The sequence below is a fragment of the Chelonia mydas genome, chromosome 10 (genome assembly GCF_015237465.2).
Source record: "Chelonia mydas isolate rCheMyd1 chromosome 10, rCheMyd1.pri.v2, whole genome shotgun sequence".
In the NCBI taxonomy this organism is placed as follows: Eukaryota; Metazoa; Chordata; order Testudines; family Cheloniidae; genus Chelonia; species Chelonia mydas.
Window position 1 is genome coordinate 68,034,594 of NC_051250.2, and position 19,996 is coordinate 68,054,589.

Here is a 19,996-nt window from a genome sequence, read left to right on the forward strand (position 1 = left end):
AATAGAATTTCTCATTCCCTCTTCAGTCCACTCACACTCAGGGGTTGTCTCTGAATCATATCACAGAATGCCTGCATCTATGCTCTGTTCATCCCAGAGATTCTTTGTAATGCTGATAAAGCAGTGGAGTTTTCCTTGAGAGAGCAGATTCCACTTCTTACGAGAACTCAGGCTGTGCAGTAACCCAGAGGTCTAGGGAAACTCTGTCTCTTTCCAAGGATCAAATGTTGAAAAACTTAGTGCAGAGAAGTGATCAGGTCTGAAACTCAAGTAGCCAAGGCATAAAGAGAGGAATAGATACTAAAATGGAGAAAGCTATCTTTGACTAGGTCAGACTGGAGTGACACTTGGATATAATATTTAATGAGAACAGTGTCACACTGGCCACCTACATGCCAAAAAACCTCCAAGAAACCATGACTTTGGAAAAGAAAATGCAGACTCTGAACTTTATAACTGGCCAAATTCCTGCTCAGGTTTATTGTAATGACTGTCAGTGAGGTTAAATGAGTTGGGGGTTAAATATTGAACACATTTATTCAAAAGGGCCTGCTAAGCACTAACAATCAACACGTTTACTCTCGGGGTTGGAAACCAATTCAGATTTCACACAGCAGACGAACATACACAAGGAAACCTTAACGAGGATAGGAAAATGCAACGTTCCATTTGCTGAACATCATGAGTACACATGCTCTTTGCCCCCAGAATATTTGCTGTTTTCTAGTCTCACCAACTGGATACTCTCATAAAAAACCAACCTTCTACAACTTCCTCGTGGCTGGACTTTACAAAAACTAGACAAGCCATTTACAACACACACTTTGCTTCTCTACAAAAGAAAAAGGACACTAAACTACCTAAACTACTACATGCCACAAGGGGCCACAGCAATGATTCCCTTAACCCACCCAGCAATATTGTTAATCTATCCAACTATACTCTTAGCCCAGCAGAAGAATCTGTCCTATCTCGGGGCCTCTCCTTCTGCCCCATCACCCCCACGAACATGATACAGTTCTGTGGTGACCTAGAATCCTATTTTTGACGTCTCCGACTCAAGGAATATTTCCAACACACCTCTGAACAACATACTAACCCTCAGAGACCTTCCTACCAAGACTACAAAAAGGATTCTGGGTGGACTCCTCCTGAAGGTCGAAACAACAGACTGGACTTCTACATAGAATGCTTCCGCCAACGTGCACAGGCTGAAATTGTGGAAAGGCAGCATCACTTGCCCCATAACCTCAGCTGTGCAAAACACAACGCCATCCACAGCCTCAGAAACAACTCTGACATCCTAATCAAAAAGGCTGACAAAGGACATGCTGTCGTCATCATGAATAGGTCGGAATATGAAGAGGAGGCTGCTAGGCAGCTCTCCAACACCACTTTCTACAAGCCATTACCCTTTGATCCCACTGAGGGTTACCAAAAGAAACTACAGCATTTGCTCAAGAAACTCCCTGAAAAAGCACAAGAACAAATCCGCACAGACACATCTCTGGAACCCCAACCTGGGGTATTCTATCTGCTACCCAAGATCCATAAACCTGGAAATCCTGGGTGCCCCATCATCTCAGGCATTGGCACCCTGACAGCAGGATTGTCTGGCTATGTAGACTCCCTCCTCAGGCCCTACGCTACCAGCACTCCCAGCTACCTTCGAGATACCACTGACTTCCTGAGGAAACTACAATCCATCAGTGATCTTCCTGAAAACATCATCCTGGCCACTATGGATGTAGAAGCCCTCTACACCAACATTCCACACAAAGATGGACTACAAGCCGTCAGAAACAGTATCCCCGATAATGTCACGGCAAACCTGGTGGCTGAACTTTGTGACTTTGTCCTCACCCATAACTATTTCACATTTGGGGACAATGTATACCTTCAAATCAGCAGCACTGCTATGGGTACCCGCATGGCCCCACAGTATGCCAACATTTTTATGGCTGACTTAGAACAACACTTCCTCAGCTCTCGTCCCCTAACGCCCCTACTCTACTTGCGCTATATTGATGACATCATCATCTGGACCCATGGAAAAGAAGCCCTTGAGGAATTCCACCATGATTTCAACAATTTCCATCCCACCATCAACCTCAGCCTGGACCAGTCCACACAAGAGATCCACTTCCTAGACACTATGGTGCAAATAAGCGATGGTCAAGTAACCACCACCCTATACCGGAAACCTACTGACCGCTATTCCTACCTACATGCTTCCAGCTTTCATCCAGACCACGCTACACGATCCATTGTCTACAGCCAAGCTCTACGATACAACTGCATTTGCTCCAACCCCTCAGACAGAGACAAACACCCACAAGATCTCTATCAAGCATTCTTACAACTACAATACCCACCTGCTGAAGTGAAGAAACAGATTGACAGAGCCAGAAGAATACCCAGAAGTTACCTACTACAGGACAGGCCCAACAAAGAAAACAACAGAACGCCACTAGCCATCACCTTCAGCCCCCAACTAAAACCTCTCCAGCGCATCAAGGATCTACAACCTATCCTGAAGGACGACCCATCACCCTCACAGATCTTGGGAGACAGGCCAGTCCTTGCTTACAGACAGCCCCCCAACCTGAAGCAAATACTCACCCGCAACCACACACCAGAACCACTAACCCAGGAATCTATCTTTGCAACAAAGCCCGTTGCCAACTGTGTCCACATATCTATTCAGGGGACACCATCATAGGGCCTAATCACATCAGCCACACTATCAGAGGCTCGTTCACCTGCACATCCACCAATGTGATATATGCCATCATGTGCCAGCAATGCCCCTCTGCCATGTACATTGGTCAAACTGGACAGTCTCTACGTAAAAGAATAAATGGACACAAATCAGACGTCAAGAATTATAACATTCAAAAACAAGTTGGAGAACACTTCAATCTCTTTGGTCACTCGATTACAGACCTAAAAGTTACAATTCTTCAACAAAAAACCTTCAGAAACAGACTCCAACGAGAGACTGCTGAATTGGAATTAATTTGCAAACTGGATATAATTAACTTCGGCTTGAATAGAGACTGGGAATGGATGGGTCATTACACAAAGTAAAACTATCTCCCCATGTTTATTCCACCCCCCACTGTTCCTCAGATGTTCTTGTCAACTGCTGGAAATGGCCCACCTTGATTATCACTACAAAAGGTCCCCACGCGCCCCCCCGCCCCCGGCTTTCCCGCTGGTAATATCTCACCTTAAGTGATCACTCTCATTACAGTGTATATGGTAACACCCATTGTTTCATGTTCTCTATGTATATAAATCTCCCCATTGTATTTTCCACTGAATGCATCCGATGAAGCGAGCTGTAGCTCACGAAAGCTTATGCTCAAATAAATTTGTTAGTCTCTAAGGTGCCACAAGCACTCCTTTTCTTTTTGCACATATACCTAGTTATCTGCAGGGCCAGCTGGTCCAGCACTGTCCCTTCTCTGGAGATGAACTCCAGCCCTGTCCCCATCCTACAGGCATACCAGGGTGGAGGAGGAAAAGTTCTCATAGTATTGATACCCTCACCCTTGTCCTTGGCAGTGCCCCTCCTCCCACAGAACCCAGCAGACCGGGTGCGTATATAGTTCCTGAGCGCTACTCCCCACCCCACAGACCCAGCTGAGAGGTTCAGTAAAAATCTCCTGGCACCCTCATCCTCCCAAAGGTAAAGCAACTTAGAGTGAGCTGGTCTTCTCCCTTCTCTCTAACAGACCTGGGCTCCCCGCTAGCCACTCTGACCAGGAGCTAACTTGTCATATGAATGACATTCAAACAGCAGCCTGTTGGCTCATCACTAGTAAACACTACTTAAGTCAGTCACAGGGCTTTGAGGAGTCAACGAAGTTTCCATTAATCTTTGTTAGGCTTCATTGCTGGTGATTTTTAGCACAATGTGCTATCCTTGCGGTCCAATATACTTTAGAGCAGTAACAAGGTGCAGCACAGTTAATGGAGCAGGCTCTGTGCACCAGTCAGCCAATACCACGGCCCCCAAGGAAAGACTGAAGGAACTACAGACACATTTTGAAATGTGCCACAGTGCAGTTTAGCGAAAGAAATCTTGTAATACCGGCTCCCATGAGAAACATTTCTCAAGAACAATACATTGCTCTTGGTTTATTTATGTTAGGTTTCTCTGAAATAGCTTAAGGAGGAGGGGGGAGGGGTTAATTCAAGTGGAAATTTGAAACAAACAAAGTAGGCAATAAATCATTGGTTGGGTACTTGGTAAGACAGGCCTTAGTCCTGCCTTGGGACAGGCTGTAATAGGCCTACACTCTAACCTGTGCAGTAAAGGCTTTGGTTCGACTTACCATACCTCACTAAATATGAGGGCATCGCAAACTAGCTCAGGAGCCAGCCCTGGAGCATACATTTCCTTTTACATACATCAGCAGTTGGGCTTTACAAATGTTTTGATCTATTGTAGCTGTGGATCATTGTTTATTTCAAAATAGCACAGTGTTAGCATCACGAACTTGGCTTAATGCACATCTATCAACATGCAATGTTCTGTGTTATGTTAGCGTTATGTTATATTATTTTAATTGTCCCACTGATAAACGACATTCGAGATTTAAAACAGCCGTCTAAAAGGAAAGTTCTTATTAAGCACCAAGGAGATCGTGGGCCACATTCTAATGCCCTGGCTCATGCAGAGTAGCCACTAGTTGATGTCAATGGAACCACTTGAAGAGTAAAAATACTATTTATTTACTGTGAGCAAGGGTGTCAGAATCTAACCTATGGTGTAGTGGCTAGAGTATGTCACACATATTCAGGACCCTGAGGTTCTATTCACAGCTTAGCTCCTGATGTATTGTCGGACCTTCCACAAGGCATCAAAACACCTGTGAGGTTTAGTTATTAACCTAGAACTCTCAGAGCATCAGTCAGGGCTACAATGGAGAGCCCAAAAGGCTTCTATCAAACTGGGTGGCAATTACAGTTGGCTGGGAAACAATTTCATTTCCTGCCAAAAATGTTGAACAATGTTTCCATTGAATATTTTCCTAACTTGGGGGAGGAGGCAAGGGTGGAGTGGGTGTAAAAACAGCCAACCCCCCGATTTTTTTTTAAGTGAAAACTTGACAAAAACAGATCTTTTTCATGAAAAATCTTTAAAAAAAAATTCTGTAGCCAAAATAACAACAACAAAAAAATACTGACAGCAAAAATGTGACCCACTCCATTTTCAATGATCTATTAACACATTTCATTAAAATCCAATAGTTTTACACCAGCTTTCATCCAAGGATCTCAAAGCAGTTTACAAACAGCAATACAGACAGTCTTGGCATCCTGTGAGGAAGACATTACCCCTCCAGACCCATCCAGCCCGTGCTGTTCATTCCGTTAGGAAAATGAAGCACCAGGCTGAGATACTCAGTATCTGAAAATCAAGCTACTTATTCTGGTGCTTGAGCACGGACTGAGTGTCCAAGCACCGAGATTTGAACTTTTCTGATCTAACTGACCTTTCCTAGGTGGCAGAATCTGTGTCAGTCAAGAATAATCTCATTAAGTGGTAGCTGTTTTGCATCAGATAATGCACAGTGCATATCGAGATGGAAGAGGAAATGCTCCCCTTTGTTCCACATTTTGCTTAGAAGCAGACAATAACTTGAGTGGTATATTGCTAGCTCAGCTCTGGCCCGCAGAAAGAGGAGACAAGTGTAGGGTTACCATATTTCAGGTTCCCCAGAAGAGGACACTGCGTGGTCGGGGGGCTGAAAGCGGTGGTACCCGTGGCAGGGGTACTCGCTGGAGGTGGGGGCCAGTGTTGCTCCCTGCCATGGTGGCAGGCACAAGAGCAGGACACAGCGACAGCCATCAGTCAGGGCCTCCCTGCGGGATCCCCTCCCCACGGCTGGGAGTTGGGCAGATGTGGCTGCAGGAGAATGGACCAATCAGCTGCAGATGCAGAGGAGGGACCGATCAGGAAGTGGACCAATTGGGGCTCTTTCTGAGCTACATCATCTGCTCTGCAAAAACCCAGGACATTTCCTGATATTTGAAACATCTGCCAGGACAGAGGATGGAGACTCAAAAAAAAGAGGCAATGTTCTGGAAAAACAGGACGTATGGTAACCCCAGACAAGTGGAATCTGCCTATTAGCAGGTGGTGGGGAGTGGTAGTGGGGGCAGCTGCAACAATGATTTAAAAAGCAAGAGGCAGTTCTGAAATGTCACTACTACAGGATCTGCACTTCACTCACACTAGTGGGCCCATTCACCTCACCTAAATACCCCACTTGGTGCACAGAGGTCACCGCAGTGCAACGGTAAATTCCACAGCCTCTACTCGGTGCTCTCCCAACAAACCCAACCCACAGAGAAGTGAACACGAGGCGAGGCTCCATGTCCATCTCTGCACGTAAATCTTCATTGCCTTCTTGTCTATCATACTGTCACCATTACCCCTCTGGATATCTCAGCTCACTTATTGCATCTGTTGTCAGTTTCAGTAACATATTTTCTATTTCCGTTCTTGGTTCAGGGGATCTATTACAGGGCCCGCTCTTGTGACGTCAGAGCTGTTAATCTTGCTGATGCTTTCGAAGCAGTTAATGGGCTGTACTGATGTGCATGCACCACCGTGTGCTGGATTTTGCCACCTCATTTATTTCAGCGCTCTCTTTGTAGGGCCCCTGCAGTGTCTGCTTAGCTTCATACTCAGACCTTGCACCAATGCTCCCTCACTTGGCTAGAATTATTTTCCTGTGTTCATTCCTTAATTGCTGAGATAGCCAGCTGGGTAAGGCACTGTAGTTTTGCCTCTGTGCTGTAGGTATCCCCCGCCTATGATAGTCCTTGCAAGTTTCCCAGTCCCCAAAAAATGTTCCTTTCACCAGACATATGTACCAGCCTCCATGACTTAGTCACAATTGTTTCCTCTTACTCACGTCACATTCATTAATTCTTCCTAGCACTTTGGCAGCTTCGTTGTCTCTGTAAATCCTGTGGGCTACTCCACTTAGTATGTGTAAGAACTGGGGTGTGGGGGAGAATGGAAGAAGCTGTTCAGATCAAGGTTAGGTTCTGGCTAGTGAGATTTGTTGATACGAAAAATTTCACAAACAGTTCTCTAAAATGGCCAGCAGAGGAACTGAGGAGATGTCTGCAAAATTGGGTCAAAAAATCTCACAAGAATAGCTTTACCCCATATCAAAAACAGGAGGAAAAAAGTAATTTCTGGTTCTGAATCTGACCTTGAACTAAAAACACAGGAATCGGGTTTGGATCCAGGAATCTGAACTGGAACCCCCTCTACCATATTCAAAACGGTTTAGATCTAGGATTCTGGGTTTGGCTCCTGCAGCCAGGACAAATGGCTCAAGGGCATGGAGGCTTTGGCTGGGAGTTTCAGAGGAGCCTAAGGGAGGCAGGCACTCAAATCCTATTGAAATTCAGTAGGCACCTGTTGTGATAACTGGGCCGACAAATTTACCCTAAGTCTGAGCTTAACTGTGAAAAGTGAGTGAAAGTTCATAAAATGTTACAATAACCTACAACAACAAAACGTTGAAAACGGGGAAAGATGGGAAAAAAAAAGGCTGAATTAGCCCAAACAAAAAGGCCTACTGATAAAATTCAAAGACTTTATTAAGATAGTGTCTGGTAAACCAGAACAGTGGGAGACCGGCAATCAATGAACCAAAATTGGTGTGTCCAAAATTAGGCCCATTGGCTGATAAAATAACGAAGGAGTGAATGACTCTGCCCATCGCTCCTCCTAAGGGCTCCTTAAAATAAAAGTGTTTGAGGAAAACTGGTAGAGAGGAAGCGAAATGGAACAACTGCTGATTCAAAGAAGGGAAAGGAGTGAGCTTCACCATCATGGCTGCCACCTTCACTGTCACCTGGGACCCTGGGATCCATTGTAGCATCATTGGGTCTTCATTGTTCTGATCACAAGAAATGTCCCAACTAGATCAAGCCAAGAGAGGGAGCCAGAGATGACATCACTACCTCTACTGGCTTCGGCTAAATCCCGAACACCACAAGGTATGTGGAGACTCTCTCTCACATTCACGCTGTCTTTTTCCTTTCCCACCTTATTTCTTCTCTTTCCTATCCTCCTTTTGCCTTCTGTCTATGAAAAGTCTGGCTTAGTCAGCCAAGACTGTATATTTTGCAACACCTCTGTAAGCCTGTGACCACAGAAGCAGATAAAAGCAATGCCCTAAAACATCCTGATGCTGGTATGAGTTTGCCAGGACTCGGAGTGGCTGATACAACTGTGTGCTGTGCCTGGGTTTTCCAGCAGCAAGGTTGCAACGGAGAATCAACACCAGAGACAGAAGCTGCCCTTCCTATCTTTAGGTTTCTGTCTGTCTGTCTTGTTTTCTAGGAAATGGGACCAGACTTCAACAGCAGCAGCACCAGCTCATTTCAACTAATTTTTTCTTTTCCCCAAAAAGGACAGTCATTATGATCTTCAGTACCACCTAAGAGACTGTTAAACAAGTGGGGGTTTCTGTCTAAAAACTCTCTATAGCTCAAGGGGAAATGGAACAAGGGATGTTGTTAAAATGAAAGCCGTGCTTAATACTTTACATTCCAAATACTTAAACCATTTTTCCCTTCTCGTTCTGTATCTTTAATAAGAGGCTTAATGGTGTTTGCCATGGTACTGAGCAGGCTGAGGTCTCTGTATACCAACCCTTGTTTGAAATTGTTTAATGTTAGACCATGTCAGGGGCATGTTAACACCTCTGACTCTTTGGCTCCATACGTTCTATCTAAATTACACCACCACACCTAACTCTTTAAGGCTCCTTTCAAAATCCCAGTCCTTAATGTCATGATGGAAAAAAACAAACATCTCCTTTGCTTTCCATAGCAGCTTTTATGCTACCTAAAGGAACAACACTATCACACATCTCTATGGGGAGGGAAGTGTCAAAAGAGGAGTAACAAAGTATCACGTGTTATTTTTAGTTTGCAAAAAACCCCAAATCAAAACTACTAGCCCCCAAAGTATTTTTGTGCATTGCACACTATATATGACTAGAGTTGTGTGTGTGTGTGTGTGCGCGCGCGCGTGCGTGCATGCAGTAACTACTTAAGGGAAAGGCAGGCTAGTGAAAAGCATTACCATTCCTGCTCTGGTGCTGTCTTTTCAGTTCATTCAAAAATATCTGGCAACTTTATTTGATATAAAGGCTATAATTAAGTGTGGGGGGGCAGGGAGTGGGCAGAACACCAAAATCCTGGCATCATGCTCAAAAGGGATCTCTGAACCTGGGAAATGGGGAGCCCATGTGCTTCAATACTACGGTAACAGGCACTGTATAATACCCAAAAATAGACAGACACTTACAAACAGACCCATACAGCAGATATAGCAGGGGACAGTTTATCCCCCTGCCTTTACCTCCCAGGAACCAGGAAGGGGTCATGTGCAGCTAGGAATTCACAGGCAGCCTGACTCCCACTAGAAATGCTATACATAAAACAACTAGGGGCCACACGCCGTGGTACTAGGCCAGTCCACAGTACCCAGAGAACACACTCATAATCATTTGGTTGTTACCTGTTATAATGACTTCATCCCCATCCTGCAGAAATTTACGAGAATGTCCATTCCCAAGGTCAACTACTTTTGTTCCCTTCCAGGACATCTCCAGCAGGGAACCAAAGTTCTCCGGATCCTTCAAAGCATAAGTTAGTAACAGAATTGTAAAACCATTCCACATGTCTGTACTACCATTAACCACCAAGCCCCTGCTGCTGGGAGTGAGAAAACAAATAGAGTATATTGCTGGATTCTGTGCAATGGAACCTTGCCAGTAACAGTCATTGATCCAGTTCATTGATGTGCTAGCTTACTCGCCCGTCTTGTGTTTTTAACTCCTTACTTGCTGGAGGCCACAACTGCCTAAAGCAGTCTTCTCTTTGGCATCATTAGCTTTTGTAGTGGGCACTATAAGGAAAAATTGGATCCTGTTCGAGGAAGAATGGAGCTAAATCTAGGGCACTATTTCTGCCTCTCAAGTATCTGTCTATTGCTACATTTCAGAGTCCTATTCACATTTCATTGTACAGAGGAATGCTAAATGTTGGTAAATGTTAAAAAGATTTTAATGTAAATCTGCAGCATGGTGTATTAGAGAAAAGAAAAAGCACTTCATTTATACATGTGTACCCCAGCAGGATGGTGTAAGTGCTTTATTACGCTGGCACACTACTGGAGCCTTATAGAAGGACAGATGGCGATGCACTAGGAGCAAGATCCAACCCCCACTGATGTTTCCCAGTGGAAAGTCTCCCGATGACTTTATAGGCTATTAGACATCAGGGTATAAAATATTAACCTGTCCTTATTTTCTATTTCAGCACGAGGAAGGAAAACAACACATCACACCTCAGTCCACCACTGAACAATGTCCAGAATGTGCTGGTCAGGAGACAGAGCTCCATGAATCCCAAAAAATACATTGGAGAAAGTGGGTTTTGCATTTTCTAAGTAGAGTGCAACACCAGTGCAGTATAAATGAAAATAATGGACTATGAAACTAGGTTCATACAGAATTGAGAGACTTGGAAGCGTTAACACTTTGAATAACAGTAACAGTAACACTTATATTATCTAGAGGTTTTCCCTCCATAGATCTCAACATACTGTTGCTGTGGGGTTTGTTTTTAACAATGAGATAGTAGCTGGAACTCACACAGCAGGATTGGGCTACTTTTGTGCAGGAATACTGTTGCCTCTAAAATACCACAACCGGCTTTTATGGATACTGACAGTAGGAAGGCTTAAAAAATATGTACTCCAAAAAGACTAAGGAAGAACTACAAAGATGTCCATAATAAAACAAAGTGGGTTGAAGGCTAGTTTCTAGTTGCTGAGTGCTTAGTTATTAGTGACAGCTGTTCGTGAAATGCTTACGGGTCCACTGATTGTTCCAGATGCCAGGAGATCTCCAGGTCTGAGGTTGCATCCATTGATGGAGTGATGAGCCAGCTGCTGTTTCATGGTCCAGTACATGTACTGGAAAAAGGGGGAAGTGAAGGACAAACATGACTCTCAGATGACACTAGTCTGTACAAAATGCATTTCATTCTTTCTGGATCATACTGTTAAACATTAGCCCTCAAGAACAACATCCTTATCTAATCAGGAGCCTTCAGCAGCCTAAATGGAACATTTGTAATTACTTTAAATTGATCCTCTGGCTCACTGATTAGTCTCCAGATGTACGGCCTGAATACAAATAGTTTGAAGAGGTGAGAAGCAACTTCTGTAACCCTACTTTCACAACATACAGCGTATTAATACCACAGCTCCGTAGGCAACTGGCCTGGTCCAAAGCTCAGTGGAATCAATGGGAACCTTTCCAATGACATAATAGACTTTCAATCAGGCCCACTCTATATGAGTATTTGGCCCCTCAGCAGGAATAAGTAGATGTCAATGGAATCCTGTGTAGAAGGATTTTAGCACTTGAAGGCGTGGCATTAATGTTGGGGTTACTGGCAATTTGTGGCTACCAGAGTCAGCTGTTTCTGCGCAATGTAACCTGTCCTAATAATTGTTAAATGGGTAACTAGACAGAAGAAGTGCAGGTACCTGGCAGTACAGCACAGACAACATCAGTCATTTTACTAATATGACTTTCAAGGGGAAGAGCCTCTTTGGCCACTGACTCAGTAACCTAGTGTGGGGTTTTTTAAATGAGGTTCAAAGGAGACCAATGAGAAAAGCCCACAGGTAGGTTTAAAAAAAAAAGTGACCTTAACAGAAGGCCAGGTGTTGACCTTAAGAGTATGTCTACGTGCAATAAAAGACCTGCGGTTGGTCTGGTCAGCTGACTTTGGGCTATACAATTATATGTAGATGTTCAGAGTTGGGGTGGAGCCCAGGCTCTGTGACCACGCCCCCGCACTGGGTCTCTGAGCCTAGGCTCCAGCCTGAGCCCAAATGTCTACATTGCAATTTTATAGCCCCACAGTCCAAGTCAGCTGACCCGGGCCAGCCCGCGGGTCTTTTATTGCAGTGCAGACATGCCTTAAGAAGGCTAGATGTTGGGGGCAGGAAAAATTACAATAGGGACATAGGAGCAATAAGGAGGAAAACAATGGGGAAATCTGCTCAACATCTTAGGTGTTTATGCACAAATGCAAGGAGTATGGGGAACACACAGGAAGAACTGGAAGGCTTAGTACCCAAGCTACATTATGATTTAATTAGCATAACAGACTTGGTGGGATAAATCTTGTGACTGGAATTTTGGTATAGAGGGGTAATAGTTTGTTCAGGAAGGACAAGGAGGGAAAAAACAGGAGGAGGGGTTGCTTAATACACCAAGAATATACACACTTGTAATGAGGTCCAGAAAGAGATGACAGGTTTCAGAGTAGCAGCCGTGTTAGTCTGTATCCACAAAAAGAAAAGGAGTACTTGTGGCACTTTAGAGACTAACAAATTTATTTGAGCATAAGCTTTCATGAGCTACAGAGGCAGATCAAAGATTCCGGATGAAGACGAGAGGGGAAAATCGAGGGGTAATGTCATGTTAGGGGTTTACTATAGATCACCAAATCAGGAGGGGGTGGATGAGGCATTTCTGGAACAAACAGAAATATCCAAAACCCAAGCCCTGATAGCAATGGGAGACTAACTATCCAGACATCTGTTGGAAAAGTAATATGGCAAAATATAAAAATCTCAAATTCTTGGGATGTACTGAGGACAGCTTCTTGTTTCAGAAGGTGGAGGAAGTAACCAGGGAGGCAGCCATTTTAGACTTAATTCTGACAGGGAGAAATTGGTTGTGAATCTGAAGGTGGGAGGCAATTTGGGTGAAAGTGACCATGAAATGATAGATTTAATGATTCTAAGGAAAGAAAAAGTGAGAATAGCAGAATAAGGACTATGGGCTTTAAAAAAAAAAAAGCAGACTTTAGCAGACTCAGATAACTGGTAGGTAAGAGCTGATGCGAAGAAAACCTAAGGGTATAAAGGAGTTCAGGAGAGGTGGCAGTTTCTCAGAGAGACAATATTAAAGGCACAACAGCAAACTATGCAAAAGAAATATAGGAAGAATAGCAAGAAGCCAATATGGCCATATGAGGAGCTTTTAATGACCTAAAATCAAAAAAGAATCCTACAGGAAAGATGGAAAAATGGCTAAGATTGAGTCCAGAAGGGTACCACAAGCATAGAAGGACAAAAATCAGAAAGGCTGAGGCACAAAATGAGTTACAGCTAGTGAGGGACATAAAAGGCAATTAAAACAGGTTCTATAAATACATTAGGAGCAAGAAAAAGATGAAGGAAGTTGTAAATCCACTACTTAGTGGGAAAGAAGAGCTAATAATAGAGGACATCAAAGCATTTAATGTCTAGTTTACTTCAGACTTCACTAAAAACATGGTGACCAGATGCTGAACACTATTAATATTAACAAGGGGGAAGGAGCACAAGCTGAGAGAGAGAGAACAGGTTAAAAATATTTAGATACATTAGATGTATTCATGTCGGCAGGGCTTGAGATAATTCATCCTAGGATACTTCAGGAACTAGGCTGCCCTAATTTATATTGAGCCCACTTTTCCCTCACCTTTCTGGGTTCGGTACCCAGTGGAGTTGAGTAAAACTCAAGGCTTAGGCCCAATGTTAAACACTCGCTATAAAAATAGCTGCCGAGAATTTGTCTCGCAATTGTTTAAACTCTTTGGGTTAGAAACCAGGAACTAAAGTCCAGTGTGGACACAAAACACACTATGAAATCCTGCAGCTGGCATGTCCACATTTATTTGACTGGTGTCCTCCATCACACTTGGACTGGGGCAAATGCTGTGTTCACCTCTGTGTAACAGCAGTGATGTTGGAGGCAAACACACACTGGGTGGAATTGGGATGTTTTCATCCATCTTTGTATAGTGTGCGCCCTTCCCCTACTCTGCCCTCGCACCATCTCCAGCAAAACTATTATAGCACACGTAGAACTTTTTTGGTGCTAAGCCCTAGTTGCAGGAAAAGCCAGTCTCTGTTCGGCGCTGAAGCTCCCAAGTGTTTGTAAATCAGCTGGGACAACAGGCATCACCAACTTTCCTCTCATAACAGGCCTGATTCTCAGCTAGTGTAAATCAGTGTATGCTGATTTATACAAACTGAGTATGGGACACAATGTGCCAGCATCATTTGAAATGAATGAAATTAAACCATACTCTTACCTTAAAGTTTGATTTGCATATTGTTGCTGGGTTGCTCATTCCTTCTCCTAAAGGGACAGGGGGGAAAAGCAATCAATGGGAAAATTGCACTAGGTGAAGAGGTCTATGGCATTTTCATTTTATGGCTGGACAGAGGCTTCCATTGCTTATTTTCTGCTGAGCCTGACAATGGCAATGACATACTCTGTCTTGGTAGGAAGGGCTGCAAGGGGAGGAAGTATGCCAAACAATCTGGTTTCTATCCCCTGCTCTGCCACAGACTTCCCCTATGACTAAGTCACTTAATCTCTTGTACCTCTGCTTCCCTCACCATAAAATGGAGATATTATTTCCCTATCTTCTAGGGGAGTTGTGAGGCTTATTTCGGACAAATGGCAGGATCTACAGAAATACACAGTATTATTAAAAGGAAAAATCTCCTTTGCTATTTTCATGATACCTTACCTTCAACATGATTCTAGCTTAAGTCCTTATGTGGCCCTCATCAGTAGAATAGCATTCCGATTTTACGACGACACAGAGAGACTAAGTGACATGCCCAAGGTCACACAGGAAAACTGTGGCAGAGCAAGGAACTGAGTCTGTGACTCCATAGTACAGGGTACTGTCTTAACCATTGGCCAAACCTTCCTCTGGTTCTCTCTTTGATTCTCTGTATCAAACTTTTGCTGCATCACCAAGAGCCCATGAACTGCACCCGTGAAGGGGATGTGTTGGGGATTGAAAGGCGAGAGATGGCAGATACACAATTTCCTGCACCCCCTTGCTGGCCTGTTCTACTGGGCGTTAGGGCGCCGAGCTCCTCTTCTACTGACACACATGCAACAGCAGGACCATGACAGTCCCGCACATTAAGCATAGCATCAGAGGGTCATGTTCTGATCCCTATACTCATTTCGGGACATACCTTACTCTACACGTCCCAATGAAGTCAGTCATCTTTCACCTCTAGTAAAACACACATTCTTAGTACTCTTTCCCTAGTCTTCCCTCTCTCCATTCCTTCTGATTATTAGTTACCACTTGTCGCATCTTGTTTTAATTAGACTGCAAAGCCATTGGAGTACCGTGGAGCTCTGAGCCCGCTTGGGTGTCTAAGTGCCATCAGAATAAATCAATCAATCTTCAGGTTGTAAAATGGCCATATGCAGCCACCGCAAGGGGACTGTTTCCCACAGTACAGCACTGCACTAATGAGTGGGCACATTATGAGCTTTTTGACCTTCCTCTGACTCAGCAAGTATTGCCCTATGCAGAAATCAGGATCCCAGAATGGATGGAACAAATGTCTGAAACATGGCGGATTCTACATTACTTTAACTCCACAAATCATGAAGCGTTACTGTACCTTTGATAGCGACAAAGAGATTTATGTCAAAAGCATAGGGCTCTTCATCACAGAGGTATGGCAGTGGCTTGGGAACCTAAAGCACATAACAAGCATTACAGCCCGAAGGCCAAAAGGAAAGAGAAAAGTCTGGCACATACCTGGGGACATTTAATAACAGCTCTCTTCCCATTCCCTTTGCCCTCATGAATAATTGCCTACCCTACTGCTTCACATACACAATTATTGAACAAATGTTTACACCACTACCGAGGTATTCATTTAAGCAAATGCACTTTTTCTCCTGGCCTCCAAAAGCGCTCTTGATTTTTCACATGGTTGTTAAACCCAAACAAATAAAATTTTAGTGCACCTTTGTCCTGATTTGGCACACCGTGTGTACTCAAAGTTGGCAGAAGGCTTGCAGTTTCAGACCTGAGAAGAGCGATTTGTAAACTCTCTTCACTGTATTAAGTCTAATTAAATGGCTACATGCCATAGAATCAAATACCCTCAAACTATGGGTAGGCTTGATTCTTGATCAGAACGTTTTAGCTAGAGCCCATCATCCCTATCACTTACTGTAAGCACTTGAAGTGTTACCAAATTCTAGAGAGAAGCCTGCCGATTAGCATTGTTTCTAAGCACATATGTTTGAGAGAGATGTTCTTCTTGTGCTGTTCACATCCGCAGATGGTTTTCTAAGCTATGCAGCCATACTCACCATGACTGAAAACCTGGCCCCACTGAAGTCAATGGGCATTTTCCCCACTGGTTTCAGTGGGGCCAGGATGTCATTCCCATTTTGGAGGCAGGATCAAGCCTTGAAGTCAGTAGAAAGGTGCTGGTACAACCAAGAGTTTCTGTTCTCAGACCCTACAGACCCTCATTCTATTTTCACTCAAATCATTTCTAGCAACCCAGCTGTTCTCTTGCTAACCTGGACTGGGTTTGGCAAAACAAATGGCATGAGAGCTTCCATAGTAACAACCCATGGAGAGATGGTTGTGCCAAAGCTCTTGCCCAGAAATGGACCCAGTGGAACATATTCCCACTTCTGAATGTCACGAGCTGGAAAAAAAGGAAAAATCAAAGAAATATAATGAAATTTTCAGAGAGTTACACAGACTTCAGGCTAGTGATGGAGTGCCGGATGAGAGCTCTGCACACCAACAGCCAGCACCATCCACAGAACAAGCAATGAAATGCTACCCACTTGCCCAGGGTAGGTCAACCATGACCTAAAGCAGTCATCTGAAGGGCTCAAAAGCACAGTTCGAAGTCCTCTGGGTAGGTCTGGCTTCGAAAGAGCAGCCAAAGTTAGATCAGGGTTCGTTAACTCCAACCCAGCCAATATTTTTACCCTAGCCTAGACACTGGTTAACATCTTTTACTTCCATTTAACTAGTTAAAATCAATCTTAGGGTCCATCTTGATGAGCTACAAAGTGTTCACCTGTGTCTACACTAGGGAATACGTTGTAATTGTTAACTCTTTTCCCTCTAATCTACAGCTACCCTCTGCTGAGTGCGCCAGCTATGGCAACGATTTATGTCACATCCCTGTCAATCAGGAATTAGACCTAAAATCAGCTCGTTTCACGTAGACAGCTAGATGACCTCCATTAGGAGTAGCTCTTAGTCATTACTGACCTGAGCTGGATTTGAACCAATGCCTGAGAGTTGTAGACTGTATTCTACTCCCACACCCCTCAGCCCATCAGTGTCGTGAGTAGTTTACATTTCCATCATTTAAAACAAATACAATATCTGTCAATATTTTGAATATCTTGCAACAGCAAAAAGCATTCCCCCAGGGAATCAGAGTAACGCTTATTACCACTCCAGTCATTCATAAGGACCATTCCAAAAATGTGCTCCTGAGCTTTGTCGACTGGGATAGGCTTCCCAAGCTCGTTTCCGGGGCCTACAAAGAACGCCTGAAATGGAAAAGAAAATGCTTTAACCAAGTCAAAGTTTTGAAAATAAGACCTTTGTTTACACCAAGACAAATCCCCTGCAGGTAGTGCTACTAAAGAGGAGGGCAGACAAGACAGATAGGGTAGAATGTGATTTTACTTGCTTTCCGCATTAACCTGAATTGGAATCTCCTTGTGCAGATGAAACAAGTTACAGTTTTTTCCTTTCCCCGTGTGAGAGAGCAGGGTTGAACCACCTGAATAGTAGTGAGCTGATAAGACTCAGTTCTCTGGGGAGGAGGGATTGCTCAGTGGTTTGAGCATTGGCCTGCTAAACCCAGGGTTGTGAGTTCAATCCTTGAGGGGGCCATTTGCGATCGGGGCAAAAATTGGGGACTGGTCCTGCTTTGAGCAGGGGGTTGGACTAGATGACCTCCTGAGGTCCCTTCCAACCCTGGTATTCTATGGTTAAACTCAGGGCCTGAATTTGCCAAAAGGCACTCTCATCTAAACTGCAGCTACCACATGCACAGAGCTAAGAAATATGATCTAGTCTCCCTATGCAGAGGTTCTAATTTCCTGTAACAGAACCTGACGCAGCGAACTCTATGCTTCCCGTTTGTCCAACCAAGGGAATCTTCCCTTCTTCTCTCCATCCCACTCTGCTTAGACCTTTGCAGCTACAGCGATCAACTTAGAGACTGGCTAAGGGGCATGCCATGGGCTAACAGAAAATGAATATATTGGGTATTTCCTACAAGAGTCTCACTAAAATACACCATCCCTACCAGTCCCCAATATGCAGCCACCGTCTTTCACACCCCTTGCACTGGAATGATACTGAAGAGAAGTTAACCTAGAATTGCTTTCTTTCCCATGCAACTCTTAGGCATGGAATTCTCCCCTTTGAAGCAAGTTCTATAGCAGGCAATATACCGCCCAGATGGAGGTGCTATAAGAATGGTACCTGTATATAACCTATGTCATGTTACGTTTTCATAACAGGCTCAGCTTTTTACTCTCTTTTATTAAAGGGAAAGAGATGTAATATAATAAATACATCCTACCATTTCTAACTCAATGTCCAAAAGTTTGCAAGCACCAAACACTGGAGGTTTAGCTGTGAATTAGACAGAAAGGTGCATTATGAAGCTAAAAACAAACAAGCAAAGAAGCTAGAAAAGACAAGATGCAGCCAAACATATTCCAATGCCATGCTGCTCGCTAAGGAGAACAGTGCATTTCCATGGCATGACCACGAACTCACCATCGTCAGGTCGCATCTGCCCTACTGGTCTTTGAATTGGTGTCCCAGACACCACAACTGAAGATGCACGGCCATGGTAACCAACGGGTAAGTGCAACCTTGTTAAAGCAAAGCATTGATTGTGTGTTAAATGCTGCATTACAATCACTAGAACCATGCACTGTGGAAGCTCAAAGCACTCTACAGTAAGTTACTAAGTTTCACTGTTGTCTAACTACTTTAGAATACATTTGTCCTCTGAATGGTGCCACCTTTTTAGGCATCCATACTTACTTACTGACACTCAGTCATTGGTTTCTTGCTATATGAGAAGAACCAGCTCTCAGATTAAACTGTCTCTGAATCAAGGAGCTGCAACTGACTCCTTGCAGTCACTCCTTTCTGCTACAACTAAGCACAGCTCAGACGTAGCGGAGAATGGAGACATGGAGTTTCAGACACTGTGGGACAGATCCTTAGCTGGTATACATCGTCGTAGCCATAGCAGAGTTATATGTACACTAGCTAGAAATCTGTCCTTGGGGGATTATTTTCCTGGAAGGTTACACAGACCTTTGCAAAATGTGTAAAACATGACGTGAGAAAAAAAATAACTGAACTACAAACCAGTTAGGCATCAAAGCATTCTCCTTCCCTCTGAACATGATCCCAACATTTGTAGCATGTTGCCTTGAAGAATAGAAGTCAGTGTAGTCTCCTGGGAAAAAGAAAAGCACAAAATATAGATCAACTGTATGAAAACCCTTATCTGGTAGGGTGAAGGAGCATAAACGTTCCACATTCTGTTACCCTGAAAAGGATGGGGAAGGGGAGAGAGAAGTAGAGGAGTTTGGAAACATGTAGTCACAAGACTGTAGTAACCATACAGATGATCTATAAGAGGGGATGGTTGCCAGCTGCACATGGAGGGTAACACACTGCAAAACTGTTTTTTTTTTAAACTTGCAGTGAAGAGTGGCAAGAAAAAACCCCATTTCAAACCATTAGCTACAAATATATGAACAAGCCACGTGCTTTGTACAGTTTAACCATTTTCTATTGTCATTTTCATTTTGCTGATGCTATTGAGAATGCAATACTGCTAACAGAGGAAACGATTTTATAAACAGTGCATCTACTGCCCCCTGGTGCCCTTTTTGGGAAACGGTTTGACTCACACTTCAATTACCTTGGTAGCCCTGATGGAACTCAAAATGTATGCAGTGGGAATGAAAAATATCAAAGATTGTAAGAGACTTTTTTCCTCTTCCTAGCTCCACCCTGACCT

General features: G+C 43.8%; 1 protein-coding gene across 1 annotated transcript in view; it reads right to left on the bottom strand.

The window, feature by feature from the left end:
- FAH (fumarylacetoacetate hydrolase) overlaps positions 1-19,996 on the bottom strand; it is a 31,195-nt gene that overhangs the window by 3,171 nt on the left and 8,028 nt on the right. The window contains exons 5-13 of the mRNA XM_037910271.2: positions 19,336-19,426; positions 18,730-18,827; positions 18,530-18,582; positions 17,384-17,483; positions 16,485-16,615; positions 15,566-15,641; positions 14,218-14,264; positions 10,928-11,029; positions 9,569-9,686 (exon numbers count right to left, since the gene is read on the bottom strand). Of these exons, the coding sequence (XP_037766199.1) occupies positions 9,569-9,686; positions 10,928-11,029; positions 14,218-14,264; positions 15,566-15,641; positions 16,485-16,615; positions 17,384-17,483; positions 18,530-18,582; positions 18,730-18,827; positions 19,336-19,426 (816 nt within the window). The remainder of the gene's footprint in view (positions 1-9,568; positions 9,687-10,927; positions 11,030-14,217; positions 14,265-15,565; positions 15,642-16,484; positions 16,616-17,383; positions 17,484-18,529; positions 18,583-18,729; positions 18,828-19,335; positions 19,427-19,996) is intronic.